This window comes from Geotrypetes seraphini, chromosome 19 (genome assembly GCF_902459505.1).
Source record: "Geotrypetes seraphini chromosome 19, aGeoSer1.1, whole genome shotgun sequence".
Taxonomy (NCBI): Eukaryota; Metazoa; Chordata; class Amphibia; order Gymnophiona; family Dermophiidae; genus Geotrypetes; species Geotrypetes seraphini.
Genome location: NC_047102.1, coordinates 31,096,720 through 31,115,290, shown reverse-complemented (window position 1 = coordinate 31,115,290; position 18,571 = coordinate 31,096,720). Strand labels below are relative to the sequence as shown.

General features: G+C 46.3%; 1 protein-coding gene across 7 annotated transcripts in view; it reads left to right on the top strand.

The window, feature by feature from the left end:
* Positions 1–13,543, top strand: part of LRRC56 (leucine rich repeat containing 56) — a 105,935-nt gene extending 92,392 nt beyond the window's left edge. For 6 of the 7 annotated variants that reach the window (XM_033928890.1, XM_033928891.1, XM_033928886.1 and 3 more), the window contains one exon: positions 9,588–13,543. In XM_033928890.1, the coding sequence (XP_033784781.1) occupies positions 9,588–9,780 (193 nt within the window). In that variant the 3' untranslated portion in view covers positions 9,781–13,543. Of the gene's footprint in view, positions 1–7,129; positions 7,248–9,587 lie in introns of all 7 variants that reach the window. The other variant, XR_004537672.1, reaches the window with a different exon arrangement.
* The last annotated feature ends 5,028 nt before the right edge of the window (positions 13,544–18,571 follow it).

Genomic DNA, 18,571 nt, shown 5'->3' with positions numbered 1-18,571 from the left:
ATCCTGAGAATCTTCCAGGAAATCTGTGAGATTAAAATCAGTTGTAACAAGTTGGTCCACACCTTCTTCTGTTATTTCTTTAGCACTCTCCAGACCAGTAGAGGTTAACTTTACGAATGGGTATATATCTAATCATGACCAGCAGGTGGAGACTGAAAACAAAACTTTGGGACAGTATATCCTAGCCCCTCCTCTCTATTTCCCTCAGTCTTCTTTCAGTCTCCAGCAGGTGTTGAGTGATCTGTACCCATCTCCCTTGGTAGGGCTGTTGGAATTTGTTTAAGGGGTTTATTGTCCCTGTTTTTAGCCGGACGGAGCTTGGACGGACTCTGTTTGGGGGTTCGTCCGACCTCGGGGGTGTCAAACCCGGCGGGTCACGAGCGGGGTCCCTCCCCCCACTTCCTCCACCTCCCCACATTTTTTTAGAGGAGCCTCAGCAATAAGCCTTGCCCCCTAAATCAAGCAAGACTATTGCTTTGAGAGCCTGTGGAGTCTGTTCTGTAAAAAAAAAAAAAAAAAAAAAAAATCCTGAGGTAGTGCTGGTCTGGAGGGTTGTATCCCTTTAAGAAAACTGTATTTTACTGTATTTTTTCAACTAACCGGCACTTTTTTTACAGCTAGGTCGCGTATGGAGCAATGAGCACTTCTAAAGGGAAAAAGTGCTCATTGTGCTCCAGACGCGAGGCACTCGCGGCCGGCCTGTGCAAGCGGTGTTCAGGCCGGTGCGGTGGAGGAGCTCCGTCGGCAGCGGCTGCAGGCGCCCAGAGCTCCCCGCCGATGGTGCCTCGCGAGTCGGCAGGGAACGGAGGAGAAGCCCGGTCTTCTCCGTCCGCCCACGGAGGGATTCCCCGAGCCGCCGACGGTCGGGTTTTTGAGGATTCCCTCTCAGCTGATATTTTGACAGCTGATGCCGGCTTGCCTGTTTTAGCGGCTGAGACTTTTCAGGTCTCTCAGCCGCTGCAGGCTGTGGAGGGAGCTGTTTTGGCGGGAAAGACGCCATCTTCTCTGTCTGGCCCCTCCATTTTGTCTTCCACCTCAGGTGACCTTCCCCCTGTTTTGACTATGCAGGGGCAAGGTTCTGCTGGGTCCCCTGCTGTGGCAGGGAGTCCCTTGGGACCCTCGGGGGGGTTTTCTCCTGAATTTTTCTTTTCTTTATGCAGAGCCTATTTTCAGGCGGCTGGGGGTCCCGGTTGCGCCCAGGGGGTCTCGGGGGGTGGTTTTTCCTCCGCGCTTCCTGCGGTTTTGCCTCTTTCGTCTGGCGTGACGTCCCCTCCGCCGCCTCCCTTGTCCAAGCGTCCGCGGGTGTCGTGGGACGAGAATTTGTGGTCGGAGGAACGGGTCGGTCTGGAGGAGGACCTGGACCCTTCTGAGGAATTCCAGGACTCTCTGGAGGGGACGGAAGCTGGCGGCGGGTTGTCGGATTTCCCGTTCTCCAGTGACGAGGCGTCTGTGGTGCGTCTTTTTCAGAAAGATGAGTTGCCTGACCTTATTCAGCAGGTTTCTTCGGTCTTGCGTTTTGAGGACGCGCCGCCGGAGACTCCGCGTGTGGGGGACCCCCTGTTGCGGGGGATCCGTACCGTTTCCCGCTCTTTTCCTATGCATCAGGATATTCGGGATATTATCCTGGAGCAGTGGAAAACGCCGGAGACGCCGTTTCGGCTGGCGCGCAGCATGGCTCGCCTGTATCCCATTCCTGAAGGGGATCGGGCTACGTTAGCTTCGCCGGTCGTGGATGCGGTGGTCTCGGCAATTTCCAAGCGGCATACCGTGCCTGTTGAGGGCGGTTCTGCCTTGCGAGATCCTGAGGAGCGCAAATTGGAGGGCCTCCTTAAGCAAAATTTTCAGGTCTCTGGTTTTGGGGTCCAGGCGGCTATTTGTGGGGGACTGGTCGCTCGCGCCGTGTTTCGGTGGGCGGAGCGGGTCTTGGATCGAGAGTCTGACGACTGGTCTCTGGTGGATCAGGAGGTTGCGAAGATTGAGATGGCGGCCTCATTCCTCTCGGATGCTCTCTATGACTTGGTGCGGATCTCGGCTAAGTCTATGGCTTTTGGCGTGGCCGCACGGCGTGTGTTGTGGCTGCGCGCTTGGGCGGCGGATGCTGCGTCCAAAGCTAAGCTTACTAAATTTCCCTTTCGGGGGTCGTTTTTGTTTGGAGAGGATTTGGATAAGTTGATTCAGACTCTGTCGGACTCGAAAGTTCCCCGTCTGCCGGAGGACCGTGCCCGCCCGGCGTCTCGGGGGGGTGCGGCCCGGGGGCGTTTGCGGGATTTTCGCAAGTATCGCCCTGGGCGTGGGGCTGCTTCTTTCCAGTCTCCGGGATTTTCCCGGGGTCGGTTCTTCCAGCGTATGCAGCCCTTTCGGGGGGCCCGTCGGGGGGCAGGGAATCCCTCCGCCGGTTCCCCCGCTTCCCGTCCTGCACAATGACGCCTTGCCGGCGCCCCCTTTGGTTCCGGTGGGGGCCCGGCTGCGCGAATTTTTCCCCAAATGGGCCGAGATCACGTCCGATCAGTGGGTCCTGGAGGTGGTGCGGGACGGTTATGCCCTGGAGTTCGCCCGCTCTCTGCCGGATTTTTTCCTCGCTTCTCCATGTCAGACTCCGGGGAAGACGCAGGCTTTTCGCCAGACCCTTCAGCGCTTGCTAGATCTCAGGGCAGTTGTTCCAGTGCCCCCTCCAGAGTGGGGCACGGGCAGGTACTCCATTTACTTTGTGGTGCCCAAGAAGGAGGGGACTTTTCGGCCCATCCTCGATTTGAAAGGGGTCAACAGGGCTCTCAAGATTCCCTCTTTCCGTATGGAAACTCTGCGGTCGGTCATTCTGGCGGTTCAGCCGGGGGAGTTTCTCACTTCTCTCGATCTGACGGAGGCCTACTTGCATGTTCCCATTCGGGCCTCTCATCAGCGTTTCCTGCGCTTTGCGATCTTGGGTCGGCACTTTCAGTTCTGTGCGCTTCCCTTTGGGCTGGCCACGGCTCCGCGGACGTTCACCAAGGTGATGGTGGTCGTCGCGGCAGCCTTGCGGTCGGAGGGCATCCTGGTACACCCCTACCTGGACGACTGGTTAATTCGGGCAAAGTCGTTGCAGGAAAGCTCCCGGGTTACTGCTCGGGTGGTGGAGTTTCTCCGGTCGCTGGGCTGGGTGGTCAACCTTGCCAAGAGTCGGTTGGTCCCGGCTCAGCGTCTGGAGTACCTCGGGGTGCTGTTCGACACCTCCTTGGGGAAGGTCTTCCTCCCAGAGGGCCGGGTGAGCAAATTGCAATCTCAGATTCGCCTGCTTTTGGCGTCCCGGTGTCCTCGGGCGCGAGATTTCCTCCAGGTCTTGGGGTCGATGGCGGCGTCCCTGGACGTGGTGAGGTGGGCGCGGGCCCACATGCGTCCTCTCCAGTATGCTCTGCTCCGGAGGTGGTCTCCCCAGAGGCACGGGATGGAGGTTCCGGTTCCCCTGCGAGGCTTGGCGCGCTGCAGTCTGCGTTGGTGGCTCCAGACCCCTCACCTAGTTCAGGGGGTGGGTCTGGATCTCCCGCAGTGGACGGTGCTCCTGACGGATGCGAGTCTCCTGGGTTGGGGGGCTCAGTGTTTGGGTCACTCAGCTCAGGGCACCTGGTCCGCGGAGGAGGCCGCCTGGTCGATCAACGTGTTGGAGACCAGAGCGGTCCGTCTGGCGCTGTTGGCTTTCCACTCACTGTTGCGGGGCAAGTCAGTCAGAGTGCTGTCGGACAATGCCACGGCGGTGGCTTATGTCAATCGTCAGGGGGGCACCAAGAGCACTCGGGTGGCGCAGGAGGCGGCTCTGCTCATGGTTTGGGCGGAATCCCATCTGCTGGACCTCTCGGCCTCTCATATAGCCGGAGTAGACAACGTTCAGGCAGACTTCCTCAGTCGTCACTTCCTAGATCCAGGAGAGTGGTGTCTCGGCGCCGCGCCGTTTCAGTTGATAGTGCAGGCTTGGGGGCAGCCCCTGATGGACCTGATGGCCACGGGTGGCAACGCCAAGGTGCCCCGCTTCTTCAGTCGTCGCAGGGACGGTCTGGCCGAGGGTCTGGATGCTCTGGTCCAGCCGTGGCCAACGGAGGGGCTGTTGTATGTGTTCCCTCCTTGGCCGCTGGTGGGCAGAGTGCTTCTTCGCATTGTTTACCATCCGGGTTTGGTGGTGCTGGTGGCGCCGGATTGGCCTCGCCGTCCATGGTATGCGGATCTGGTGAGACACCTGGTAGCGGATCCTCTTCCTCTGCCTCTCTCAGACGACCTTCTGATGCAGGGTCCCATTCCCATGTTCGACCCGTCTCCCTTCTGTCTTACGGCGTGGCTCTTGAAAGGGGTCGCCTTCGCAAGAGGGGATATTCAGACAAGGTGATCTCTACTCTGTTGGGGTCCCGGAGGCTTTCTACCTCTCGGGCTTATGTGCGGGTTTGGCGTCTATTTGAGGAATGGTGTCGGGCGCGGGGAGTAACCTCTTTTCGCGCTTCTCTGCCTAACATTCTGGAGTTCTTGCAGGATGGCCTGGATAGAGGCCTGGCTTGGTCTTCTCTCCGGGTTCATCTTGCGGCCCTGTCGGCTTTTCGAGGGTTAGTGTCAGGTCAGCGTTTATCGGCTCTTCCTGATGTGATTCGGTTTTTGCGGGCGGCCAAGTTGCTTAGGCCTCCCCTTCGGCCCTCGGTTCCCTCTTGGGATCTTAATCTGGTTCTCTCTGTTTTGGTGCGTCCTCCTTTCGAGCCTTTGGACGACTGTTCTTTGAAGGACCTTACTTTGAAGGCGGTCTTTTTGGTGGCCATTACTTCTGCTAGGCGTGTTTCTGAGCTGCAGGCTTTCTCTTGTAGGGCTCCCTTCTTGGAGTTTTCTAGGGAGCGGGTCGTCTTGCGCCCTGTTCCTTCCTTTCTGCCTAAGGTTGTTTCTCCTTTTCATGTCAATCAATCGGTGGTTCTCCCGGTCTTGGGTGGTCGGGAGGGCTCTTCTGAGCAACGGCAGCTGCGCAAGTTGGATGTCGGTCGGGTCCTTCGCTCTTATGTGCAGCGGACCCAGGAATTCCGGAAGTCCGATCATCTCTTTGTCCTCCTGGCGGGTCCTCGTCGGGGAGCTGGCGCTTCTAAGGCTACTATTGCGCGCTGGATCAAGGAGACGATTGCTTCCGCTTATCTTCTGAAACAGCAGCCTGTTCCGGAGTTTCTCAAGGCTCATTCCACTCGGGGTCAGGCGGCTTCTTGGGCTGAGTCGTCGCTCGTGCCTCCTGTGGATATTTGTAAGGCTGCGGTTTGGTCCTCCTTGCATTCTTTTGTTCGTCATTATCGGGTTGATGTGCAGGCGCGTCGGGACGCGGTGTTCGGTGAACGTGTACTGGTATCGGCCCTTCGGGGGTCCCGCCCGTGAGAGGGACTGCTTTGGTACGTCCCATTCGTAAAGTTAACCTCTACTGGTCTGGAGAGTGCTAAAGAAGGAGAAATTAGGTTCTTACCTGCTAATTTACTTTCTTTTAGCTTCTCCAGACCAGTAGAGGTCCCCACCCTGTCTGTTATTGTTGTTGTTGGGGCTGTTGCGCGGGCAGTTTTTGGTTTTTGCTGCGGGTTCTAGTATTTTTCTAGGGCCGGGGAGGATTGAAGAACAGCGGCTGTGGCTCGGCTGGCTTAGCTGGCGAGCTGTGGGGACATTCTTCCTTCGGGAATTTTCTCCTCTGCATTTTCCAACAGCATTTTGGGTTTGTTATTTGTTACTCCTTTCGGAGTGTTGTTTTTTCTCTCTGTTGTTTTCCAGTTCTTGGTTCTGCTTGGCTATTCGGCAGACTGAGGGAAATAGAGAGGAGGGGCTAGGATATACTGTCCCAAAGTTTTGTTTTCAGTCTCCACCTGCTGGTCATGATTAGATATATACCCATTCGTAAAGTTAACCTCTACTGGTCTGGAGAAGCTAAAAGAAAGTAAATTAGCAGGTAAGAACCTAATTTCTCCTTTTTTTTCCGAGGTATGTAGTAGAAATTTGAAAATATGATTGTGTCTGCATTAAATAACCCTAATATTTCCTTCAGATACTTCCGAAGAAGTATCTCTGGTGATATCAGGTGTGTAATTGGAAAATTAGTCAGACGCAGATTCCTAGACCTAACCACATTTTCCATCATCTCTAATTTTAAATAGATATTATGAGAGTCTGATGATGATGAAAAGGAATGTAGGTTCAGAATCTGCTTCTCTACTACTATCATTTTCTGATCAAATGTTTTAATGTTGGAGTCAACATTTCCCAACTTATCAACGACTTCCTTAGAGAATGTTTGAACCTGATTTGTTACAGTTTTTAACATATTCTCCATCCACACATTTAACATCCATATATCCTGTAGTACTTGTTGATTCTCAACTAAACCTGGAGCATTTATCAACTGTGGCATTTTCGAATACGAAATAACCAGGTCAGGTTAAGAAGCAGGGACTTCAAAAGAAGTCTCTCTAGGACTGACTTCCAATCCTGAACCACTAGGTTTTTCTGGAAGGAGAGGTGGGGTCCTAGCCAGAGAGCTCAATGAAGCTCCTGATGTGAATTCCACCTTACTAAGCTGCAAACCCTGTTGATCTAAATTAGTCAAATGATGGTCCGTAGGGCTAGATTGTACTGGAGTGGATATCCTAGTTTTCCCTTTTCGTTTACCCATTATTTTAAAGAAATATTTACATAAAGAAAACAATTAAAAATATCTCCTCTAGCTCCTCATTGCTTCAAATGAGCGTGCCCTAAAGGGCTGCGCGCCACCGCAGCGTCTGCTTTTCACTCGAAAAGTGAAGCCCCTGATGTCAGCTGGGTGGCTTCCAAAAGTGCCCGAGGGGAGCTTTCAGGAAGCAGGTAATACAGTTCAGCTCAGTAGTTACCAGGACTCTCTGTCTCTAGTGCCAATAATCACACCTTCCCTCAGATGTTTTTATTTTAAAGCAGGCAAGTAAGTTTCACTGCAAACTGAACTAAATAATTTAGTAGGTACCAATTATGTTGTCAGCAAGTCTTTCTATTTGCCATGAAATACCATTACAAGTAAAAGGGCTCTTCATTAAGCAGATAATATGGAGTTGACCATGCAGTAGATATTAGCACAGACTCATAGGCCCCGATTCACTAAAGTCAGCAATCGTCGCTAAACCTGTTTTCACAGGTTTAACGACGATCACTGCAACTTACCTGATTCACTAAACAGCCCACCGGGGCTCCGTGGATGACGTCACCCACATGTGAGAATATCTGCCTGTTGTCCCTGGATAACACCTGTTATGGTAAGTAACTGAGCTTTCTCTGCATATAGTGTACTTTGGGTTTTTTTTTAAATTTTGTGTTTGCCATTATGTATTAATAAGATTATATTGTGTGTATAAGAAAATGGATGGAAAAAATTGCATTACAATTAGTACTATTATTATGGGGGTGAGGTCTGGGCGGGTCTGGAGCGGAGCTTGGGTGGGGGTACTCGGTTGATATTTGTTAGACTTAGGGGGTACTTGGTTTGAAGAAGTTGAGAAACACTGTTAAAGGTACTAAGACCATAAAATAGATCCAGAATACAAAAAAAAATATATAAGCATGGTCATCGGGATTAAGGAAAGGTCCCCCTCTCACCAATCCTCCCCTCCAAACAAGTCAATCAAAACACAAAAGAGATCAATTCCAGAGGTTTTGATTCTTATAGCCTCCAGAACTACTCCCCCCACCCCCCACCAGACTAAAAAAAAAAGTAGAACTGCCCATCCCAAAAGGTCGACTGGCACCCAGTCCTGCTAATACAATGTGTTCAATATGAGGCTCCGGAACCATGGAGTTCAAGGAGTCAAGATAGACGCTCCAAATAAGGAAAACGTCCGTCTTAAAATATCCCTCTACATCTCAGGCTTCCCAGATTATCAGGGTGTGAACCTGACTCCTCCATTGCCAATAGGAAGGCGGTTCTGATGAGAACCAGTATTGCAATATAATCTTATGAGCCAGGAGACACACATTTCGATACACCAAGGCCTCCCCTTTAGGTAATCCATGGAAAATCCCAGGAATATCCAATAAAAGTTGTTCAACTGTACCCTTGACTACACAGCCCAATAATTGGCCTAGATAGTTCACAATAAGCAACCAGAACTTTTGAATATGCCTGCAGCTCCAAAAAGAATGACAGCATATTGGCTCCCCACCACACTTAATATAGAGAGGCATATCAATACCATACCACCCACTTTAAAAAGCTGGTTCTGTGAAAAATAAGCCTGGTAAAGAACCCGAAAATAACATTCCTACAGTCCCACACCAACCACCAGTCTGGGAATACCTCTAACAGTCCCCAGAATATCCCAAGCACCCAGGTCCAAATGAAGCTCTTTCTTCTAGTTGGATTTAATAATCAACAAGTCAGGACAGCGATCCAGAGGGACCAAAACCGTATGGAAAGATGAGATAGAATAATTAAAATTCACCGTGCCAGAAAAAAAACCCCCTCACTCGCCTACCAATACCTCCACTAAGAGAATCCCGTGGTAACGATGCAATATAGTGTTTAATCTGACAGTAAGCAAAGGTATCCCCCCAGCAGACCCCCCGTACCTCCTGTAGGCGCAGAAAGGCAGCAACTGGCCATTCTCCTCCAACAAATTTTCTACCAAAGTCAACCCTGACCGTTCCCACCGTTGAAAAGTGATGTAATCCCTTCCAGATTCAAACACCAGGTTCCCCCGAATAGGCAATTGATCTGTGATGACTGGGTCACCCCCTTGAGGTCATTAATATTAAAATAAGCCCTCCAGTCGATGCCTATAACATTTCTAGGGCATGCCTTAAACCTAGTAAAGGCTGCTAACAACCCAAGATTACCGACAGGTCTGCCATATTTTTTTCTTTTTTGATGGACACCTGTGTGTGTTACATACGCACAATATCTGCCCCATTAAAAAAGTACTGCCTCCCCCCTCCCCCGATGACAGCCGCTCTGACGATGCCCTGTGAAGATCGCGGCCACTTGGCCACCCCACCCCAACGCAAAGATCCTCGGCAAGAGGGATGCCCACTCCCTCCTGCCTCTGCTACTTGGCTTTCAGGGGCTGAGGCCTTAGGAACCTGAGCTAATCGGGGCCTTAAGCCCTCCCAGTGCATCCCAGGGTGCATCAGGAAGGGGTAGGCTTGCCATTTCGAAAAGATGGGCCTGCAGGCAGGAGGGACAAGGCATACCTTATGCTGTGTTCTTTTTAAGAGATACTGGGTGGGGGGCATGGGGAAACCGAGTGGCAGAGGCAGGAGGGAATGGGCATCAGGAGCCTCCCCTGTCAAGTTAACCCATTTTGCATATTGACCCCTTTATTAGGAGATTTGAAGCAAAGCAGAAGGAGAGAACACCCACAAAGGTTCCTTCTTGTGCTTCCTTTCTTGTTTGTTTTTTGTTAGCAGTATCTGGAACAATACAGCAGCTACCTGTGTCGTCCATGCTCCAGTCCTTTAAGTCTTCCGGTGCTAGTGATGATCAACTATGTACAGTATCTGTACTCATCATCCCCATTGAGTTTTAGAGGCTCAGTTCCTGTGGCAGCTCAATTACCAAGTAAATAACTTGATTTGTTTTTCTTTCTTTCCTTTTCTCTCAGGCCTGATAGAAGCAAGAATTCTTCAGAAGTTTTTGTCTCGCATCAGCCACTCATACGTTCATCTGCCAAAACCTCAGAGAGACTTACTTTGTTGAACTCTGTGCATCCTCTAACGTCCAAAGCTGTCTTACAGCGGTTGCCAAACCGACCGGCTCTCGTGAGCATGTCAAGCAAGACCTCAAGTTCCTCATAAATTACTCGGTGGCTGAATGCTGGTGTAGGAGCACTACATATGGAATGCAGTGTATTGCCTTAGTACCTTTCGGAATGAGCAAGTGAATGGTGTCTCAGCTGGTATCCAGGTCCCGGATAGGACATTTGTGGGACTGTGCAAGTGTAATGCTATATGAAGGGTCATTTTCTTTGTTAAGAGAAAGCATTCTCAGTCCTTGAAAGACAGTAAATACTGTCCGGATGCAACAAATGAAAGTAATACATTCATTATATCACAGGGGAAAAGCTGCTCTTTGGCCAGCTCCTCATGGATCTGCAATTGACTCTATGGAACTGTTCCTACTGTCTTCTTTAAATGTTTTCTCCCTTAGAGAGGAGGAGGAGCACAGGTGGATGTAGTCCTATTTAAACGAGGTGCAGCTCCAGGAGCCAGTGCTAATGTGTGCCTGGGCCCCCTTTGTATGAATGTATCCGTACGTTACTCGGTGTTCTGGTGGTACATTCCATTTTGAGTAACGTCATGGAATAAGAGGGGGAACATGGTATATTCTAACCTGCATCAGGTAAACCAGTGCACACACCGTCATTAAATGCTTCCTAATTCAAACACATACACAGTGTTTAACTATATTCATGCACAGCCATCTAAAAGGTTTTATTTAAACTTTATGACAGTAAAATGTAGCTAAGTATTGAACAGTACAGCTGTAGTCTCACTGCTGAAGAGTTGTGTCATGGGATTTTGACTGAAATTCTATGGCAATCAGCATAAGTTACAATGAACTGGAGATCAGGCAGAACCTTTCTAGTATTAGGAAGGCTGCAGTTAAACATCTACCACAGCACCTTCCAGCAGTAAAAGTATTGGACTTTGAAGGGTTGGAAAAACTTTGCTACCAGTGACTTCCCAACTTTTGTACAGTGTATCTGGAAAGATAAATTTCTGTGCAAGCCTATGTGATGAAGTATGCTTCAGGTACCACCTGCCCGGCCTCTACAGAATCTGCCTAGGGGATATTTTTGGATCAGATTCTAGATGGTGTCTGAATATCAGCAAACCAAAATTTAGAACCACCTGACCATGCAGAAAAAGACAGGAGTTTTCTGCAGAAATGTTTGAATCCTCAATTGCTATGCCGTCTTCCTTATCAGTCAAATTTTCTTAATGCAGGCACTGAAAAATTAACAGAAAACTGAAGTTTGAGTCATGAATGAAATATTCATTTTGCTGTGGTTTTGTTTTTAATTGGTATAATATTTATTTGATAGGGTATAAGGTACAAAGCAAACCCTGTATTGATTTTAATGTCTAGAAGCTGATGAGATACATTGTAGACTACTATTAAGCTATAGATTTCTGCCTTTGATACCTACAAGAGGAATGACCTTTAGAGTATACCCCCCTGAGAGCAACTTTGTAGTGCTCAGAATAGTGGCCCTGGTTTTCCTTTAGAAGGAGTGACCTTTGAATTGCCATAAAAGAATGATGCCCTGTCCTACCCATGAGAGCTTTTCCTGGGGATGGTGGGGACCTTAGAATTATGGATTAGAGCAGACTTGGGGTGCTCACAGGAATCTTCAGCTCTATAGTAGTTTGTGCTCTGTATTCATTTGTTAGTGATGCAAGTTACCATAAAAAATATTTTTGTACTTTCAGGTTCATGTAAAATACAAATGTCTATGTAGAGAAGATCTGGAATGTTTCAATACATGAATTATGTAGCCATACTAAACAAAGCCTTTTTTAAATTTATTTAAAAGACCCCATCCCATTATAGCAAATATGGAATATAGGGGAAATAACACTGGCCTGTATGAAAAGATTTTTCCATTCTGGGAATAATTTTATAAAGCATTTTCTATATGTGCATCATGTTTTTATCCATAGAAGATGGCTGTTATAGCATCTGGATATATGAGGACTGACAATTAAGTTTGCAAACTCATCCTAGAAAGAAGTGCTACATACTTCTTTCCTGAATATCACTATGGTCACCTTCAAAGTACTCCCCTTGGGAAGCTATGCACCCATGCCAGCACCTAGCCAACCCTTCAAAGCAATTTTGGAACTCTTTTTCTGGAATGCCCATTAGAGCTATTACCCTTGATGCAGAATGTCTTCCTTTCAATATTTCTTTTATCTTTGGGTAAAGAAAAAAGTCATTGGGGATCAGATAGGTGAGTAGGGAGGATGTTGCAATACAGTTGTTTGTTTTCTGGCTAAAAACTCCCTCACAGACAATGTCGTGTGAGCTGGTGCATTGTCGTGATACAAGAGCCATGAGTTGGTGAAAAGTTCAGGTCATTTTCATCTAATTTTTTCACGCAGTCTTTTCAGTACTTCCAAATAGTAAACTTGGTTAACTGTTTGTCCAGTTGGTACAAATTCATAATGAACAATCCCTTTGACATCAAAAAAGGTTAGCAACATTGTTTTGTCTTTTTGATTTGGACTGGAGGAACTTTTTTGGTTGTGGAGAATTGGCTGACTTCCATTGTGCACCTTGACGCTTTGTTTCAGGGTCACATTGGTACACCCATGTTTCATCACCAGTGATATAACATGGCCCAAAACATCGTCTTGCCTCTTAAAGGTCTTGGCAAACTTCGATTTTCCTTTGCTTTTGTTCGTCTGTGAGCTCCTTCGGGATTATTTTTGCACACACTTCTCTCAGGACAAGATTTTCAGTTAAGATTTTCCTGTTTCTCCATCGATGTTTATTTGGTCTGCTATGCTTCTCACAGTCAGCCAATGATTTTGACGCACAATTCGACATATTTTTGCAATGTTTTTGTCAGTTCTGCTTGTCGTTACTGGCCACCCTGACCTTTCTTCATCAATGATGCTTTTTCTCCCCTCAGAAAAAAATTTAATCCATTTGTACACTACCGTTTTCTTCATGGCATTATCCCCATAAACTTGAACATATCCCTGATTTCACTTCCACTCTTGCCAAGTTTAACAAGAAATTTAATGTTTGTTCATTGCTCTAATTCAAGCTCCAACATTGTCACGACAGCACACAAAAACACGCAACAACAATAATGAATGCCATTCAGCAAGACACCACCACACATTGACACAAACACAGCTGTGAGGCACTGATATACCAAGGTTATGAAACCTTATCGAGTTGTTTGTACAGTGCTGCCAACGTAAGCACACAGAGGCAAGTTTGCAAACTCAATTGTCAGACCTCGTACACCTATAAAAAGCAGGCACACTAAGGTTGTGCTTATTTTTATACTATCTACACATCAGCGTGTCCAGGGGTGTAGTATGGGTGGAACTTGGGTAGATTTACAATTAAATACATGTGTACACAAACACACACAGTATAGGAATTCATCCACATCTTCAGAGCAAGTTTAAATTTGTGTACCACTGGGGATCGTTCTAGGAGCCAATTTTATAAGTTTCAGGAAAGGGAGTAGGGGAGGACCAATTAAACTCCAAACAATTGCAGAAATGAATAAACATACAGAATGGTATTTATTAGAAGACCAAAAAAAGTAATGATAAAAGTTTAAAACCAATAAAATACAAAAATCAGATTGCCTAATTCAATTATATACAGAAAAAGGTTTATAATACACATAAAATGGCAAACTCGACAAACATGTTTCAGTGATAAACACCTGCCTCAGTAGTCACAAGATCTAAAACATTGCAGTGGTTAGAACTACAGCCTCAGCACCCTGAGGTGTGGGTTCAAACACATGCTGCTCCTTGTGACCCTGGGCAAGTCACTTAATCCCCCAATTGCCCCAGGTACATTAGATAGATTGTGAGTCCATTGGGACAGATGGAGGAAAAATGCTTGAAGTACCTGAATAAAATTAATGTAAACTGTTCTGAGCTCCTCTGGGAGAATGGTATAGAAAATTGAATAAATAAATAAAATACATATCATAATACTGCAAGAGCAAAAGGAATACCACTTGGGTCATAAACTTCAATACATATGTTAAATTATGTAATAGAACCTAAGGTTATGACAAATGAATAGAATGCATCAAATGAACTGAATTAAATTTAAAAAATCTAATATCAATTTTTTAAAAAATTTATCAAAAGGTATATGAAAACCTAGGGTTATGCCAAATAAATCAATGAACTAAAACATCTAAAATAAGAGGAGCATACCTAGCCAAGACTGTCTGATTTGTATATGGGCAAATATTGTTGAGCAAAAAGGCAGAATTGAAAAATTTAAGAGAGGAGAAAACTGCAATATCTAAATTATAAAAACACTGAATATGTGAAATTTTTTTTTTTTTAGTTTATTTATTTGAAAATCATAACAAGCAATACACTTGTGCAGGTAACCCGAACAAATAAATTTTACAGGTGAAACAAATTCAATTCTTCTTAAACCCCAATACAAGAACCATAGGGGGGGAGGGGTCCAATTAATACAATAAGAGGTTAAAAAAAATCAAGAATGGCTTTAACGTGAACAACAACTCATTTACGATAAAATCCACTTATTCCTTGACAATCTTTTTCATGTCTAGAAAGCTCCTGAGGTGTTCTGGAACAAAGAAAGTATATTTTGTCCCCAAATATTTAATGAGGCATTTACATGGATATGCCAATTGAAAAATTGCCCCCAAGTCCTTTGCCTCTAGCCTCATAAGAAGAAATAATTTCCTCCTTTCTTGTGTCTCTTTATTGACATCAGGATAAACCCAAATACACTGACCCATGAAAGGAGTCTGAGCATTGCGGAAATATAACTTCATTACAGCATTAAGATCCTGCTGAAATACAAATGAAGCAAGCAAAGTAGATTTCTCATCAATTGTCTGTGTAGTTGTTTCTAGAATTTCTGAAAGATTTCCCAAATCAAATGGTTGCTCCTTAGCTCGTTAAATAATTCCTGGTGTTTCACTCCATAGCTGTTTTTTAGGATCAGGCAAGTAATAAATTGTATTTCAAGGAGGAATAGCTTCGGGAGTGAAGCCCAGTATTTGCTGAAGATAGTTCCTAAACATTTCAACAGGGGAAATTTCCAATACTTTTGGGAAATTTAAGAATCTCAAATTTAATTGTCTATTTTCTAGTTGTTCTATTTTCCTGTGCATTAACAATTTGTCCTTAAACTTTCATTAACAACTTTTTCCAATACTTTTGGGAAATTTAAGAATCTCAAATTTAATTGTCTATTTTCCAGTTGTTCTATTTTCCTGTGCATTAACAATTTGTCCTTAAACTTTCATTAACAACTTTTAAAACAATTATTTCTTGGTTAAGAACCCCAAATCTTGGTTTGTTTTCAGTTTTTATATCCTCTACCTTTTTAAGCAGTGTTGAAGTCTCATCAGAAGTCTTCCGAACTGTTCTTTCCAGCCTCTGGAGCACTTCCCAAACATCAAGCAAGGTTGCCTCCACGGGGGTCAGTGAAATTCCTTCTGCCCCTAGTTGACTTTCAATACCAGCCGCTCTGAACTCCGTCACACTCTCCTCCATTGAGGGGTCACCTGCAACCATCTCGGTATCAGGGCCGCTCCGAAGTGTAGACCCGTCAGCCGCGGGACATGGAGGAACTATGGGATTTGGAGGCGAGAGTGAAACTTCCGACTCGGGCGTAGCGCCCAAGTCCCGGGGCACAAACTCCAGCAAGCCTTGGGGTCCAGGACAGTCTGACATAAAGACGTCGAGGTTCCAGTCAGTGGAGGACCTGACCTAACTGAGCTTCATGTGAGGCATAATTTGAAGACAAATCAGGCAAAGACTCGCCTGCAGCACACCAGTCACACCGCCATCTTGGCCATTCTCCCCTTAGGAAACTCTTAAACGACGCAGGTGTAGGAAAGTTGTTAAATTTTATAAGGGCACATAGGCACCCTATTATGAAATTACCCCTTTTTGTGTCCATTGGGGAAAATGCTTAGTACTCGTACATCTTACCCACTATAGTAAGAAAGTGACTCATTAAACAGCTTTTTCTCTGCATCAGGCATGTCCTACAAGTAGATCGCAATCTACCTGTAGATCGCAGAGGGGTCATAGGTAGATCACCAGCCCCACTTGGCTCCATCTCTCCAGCAGCTTGCCATGTCGCTAGGAGAGCTTGTGTTGGCAGGTCGTCTGCTGAGGGCTTGCTGCCGCTGCTGATCCTTTGCCTGTCCTTTTTCCTTGCCTGCGGGAATCTTTCCTGCAGATGTAATGGGGGGCGCTTGTTATTTTCATGTTAATAGTTGTGGGTACTCCAGGGGGCTGCCACCCATTCCCCATGACGATACACCATCATACCTGGTCTCCTGCCTCTCAGAATCGCCCATTCCTGCCCCTGCCCCTACACCCCTTAGAAGTGTGTTATATACCGGGGCGATATGCATTGTTACTGATGGCAGGTTTCCAGTGGGTGCTTGTTGCACACAGCAGGTTAGTTCTACATTGTTTATGAATGTTCTCTGTGTCGACTCTGTGATAATTATGTCTTGCAGAGCAGAACAGAATAGATTTACTTACGTATCTGGGGAGAATTCCCCTGTGCCGCCTCCTGTGGTTGCTGCCTTGTTCCAGTGTGGTTGTTTGGTTTTTTGACATAAATGTAGGTGGCTCTCTCTCTCTCACTAGTAGGGGGACACATGTTGAGAAAAATGTTGGATTTCTGCAAATACTGGATCATGGCTATGGATTGAACACCTCAAGTATAGAATCTTCCAGGGACTTCCAGAAAGAAGATTACCGAAGGTAAGAATCTAATCTTTAATTTTGAAACCGCTAGATGTCCAAATTTATTTTTGAAAAGGACTTATTTAGACATCTTGGCCCTTAGGATGTCTAACTTTTACGCCATTTTTTAAATGCAAAAACATTCAAGTTCAAAATGTCCAAATCAAACCTATTTGGATGTGGAATAGGCCAGCATCTTCCGTTTAATCTACTTACATCTTAAACATTATTGATAGGTTAGTGAATGTAGTTGAGCCGTCTCTGCTTTTGTCTCTCCCTTGTCTAGTTCCTTTTCTTGGGGTTTGGGAGGTTTTTTGCTGTTGGATTTGTCTATTTACCTTCCAATTTTTTCGGGTTTTTCTGATTTCTCTTAAAAATTTAGACATCCTGGAGGATCCTACTGTGGGTTATACCTGGTGATGCCAGGTCCCTTCCTGCTCCCTACCTACCTTCCCTGTGGCTGCTGACACACAAACACACACGCATTTTCTGGAGGCTTTAAAAAGCACTTAAGGAGCAGCTTTTTGGATGCATAAAAAAAAACCCTGGAGAGCAGGCAGTCTTTCGGCTCTTGCAAGGCCAAGATTGAGCCACTCTGATACATGCACAACTCATAGAGGTGGGGGATGCTCCTGCCCCGCGTCACCGCTAGACCACCAGGTAAGGTCTGGGGAGGTTCGGGCAACCTGCAAAAAATCATGAATAATCTAATTCGCGAGTAGTGAAACCGTGATCCAGAGGGAGAGCTGTACATGTGTACATACATATATTGACACCTGCCTTGGAGCAGATGGAAATGTGTGCCTGCCATTTGCACACCATTAGGTCTGGTTCTGGGTGCTTGTTTGATGAAGGTACATAAACACCAATGTCTCCTTTCTAAAATATGATCAAAATAAGTTTCCATTTTGAACTTCTGACATGCATCCTAAAATCAGTATGCTTAATGTTCATAAAACAAATGAGGCGTTAACTCTCTGCAGCAGTGTGTGTGCATAGACTAAGTTGAGGAAGCTAGTTTTGAGCATACCTTTGTTTATTTGCAAAACACAGCACTTTGACTAAACCAGGCCTGGTTGGTTTCGTTTCAGCAGGTTATGACCTCTTTTCTTATCTTCCTTTTTAATGTGGAAGCCCAGTGTGGGCTGGAATCTGCTGAATGCTTCCCGTGCTGCGCTCGGCTTTGCTCCCTATCAGAGCCAGCAGTGATTCATTGGCTTGACCAGGCAGCTCGTTATCTAAGCACAGGCTTTGATTTTCTTTCAACCTTAGTCTTTGTTTACATTTGTGTGCCTCGGTGCTTGTGATTATTTTTTTAATGTTCTTACCCGGTTGGCAGATATTACTGAAGTTAAATTCTTTTTATTTTATTTCAGGTACCACTGATCTGTCAAATCCTAGAGATCAATAAGGATATTTTCAAAGGTTTAGTTTGGATATGTGTGCTTAAAAAAGGGAGTTACATGATCCAAGGCTAGGGAGATGTTTTTCATGAAAGAAATAGAGAAACTGGAAGAGAGGAGGACGTGAGACAACCAGAAATGCACTTGCAAAAATGCTTCTTGAGGCCTCGAGCGTCTCCAGCATAGGTGGAGAAGACGCTGTGTTGAAAGAAGACAACTGGACACAGATCACCAGACCCCTAATTATACCTTCCCTCAAATTGAGTAATTAGTATGCAGCCCTGCAAATAGAAGAGGTGGGAACATTTCAGAAACAGAAGAAAAGGAAGATCAAAGTTGCAAAATTAGTGCCCTCTACAAAGGGAAGAATAGTGGTGATTGGGGATTCCTTTCTAAGGGGTACCAGGGCATTTATCTGCCAATAAACATGATGTCCCTGGAGGCATGCTGTCTGCTTGATGTCAAGATTTGAGATGTTCTGGAGAATCTCAGCCAAGCCTACTGTCTAGCATGTGATGCTGCTTATCCATGTTGGCACAAATGATGGTTCTAGGTACATAAGAACATTAGAATTGCCGCTGCTGGGTCAGACCAGTGGTCCATCGTGCCCAGCAGTCCGCTCACGCGACAGCCCCCAGGTCAAAGACCAGTACTCTAACTGAGACTAGCCCTACCTGTACACTTCTTGTTCAGCAGGAACCTGTCCAACCCTGTCTTGAATC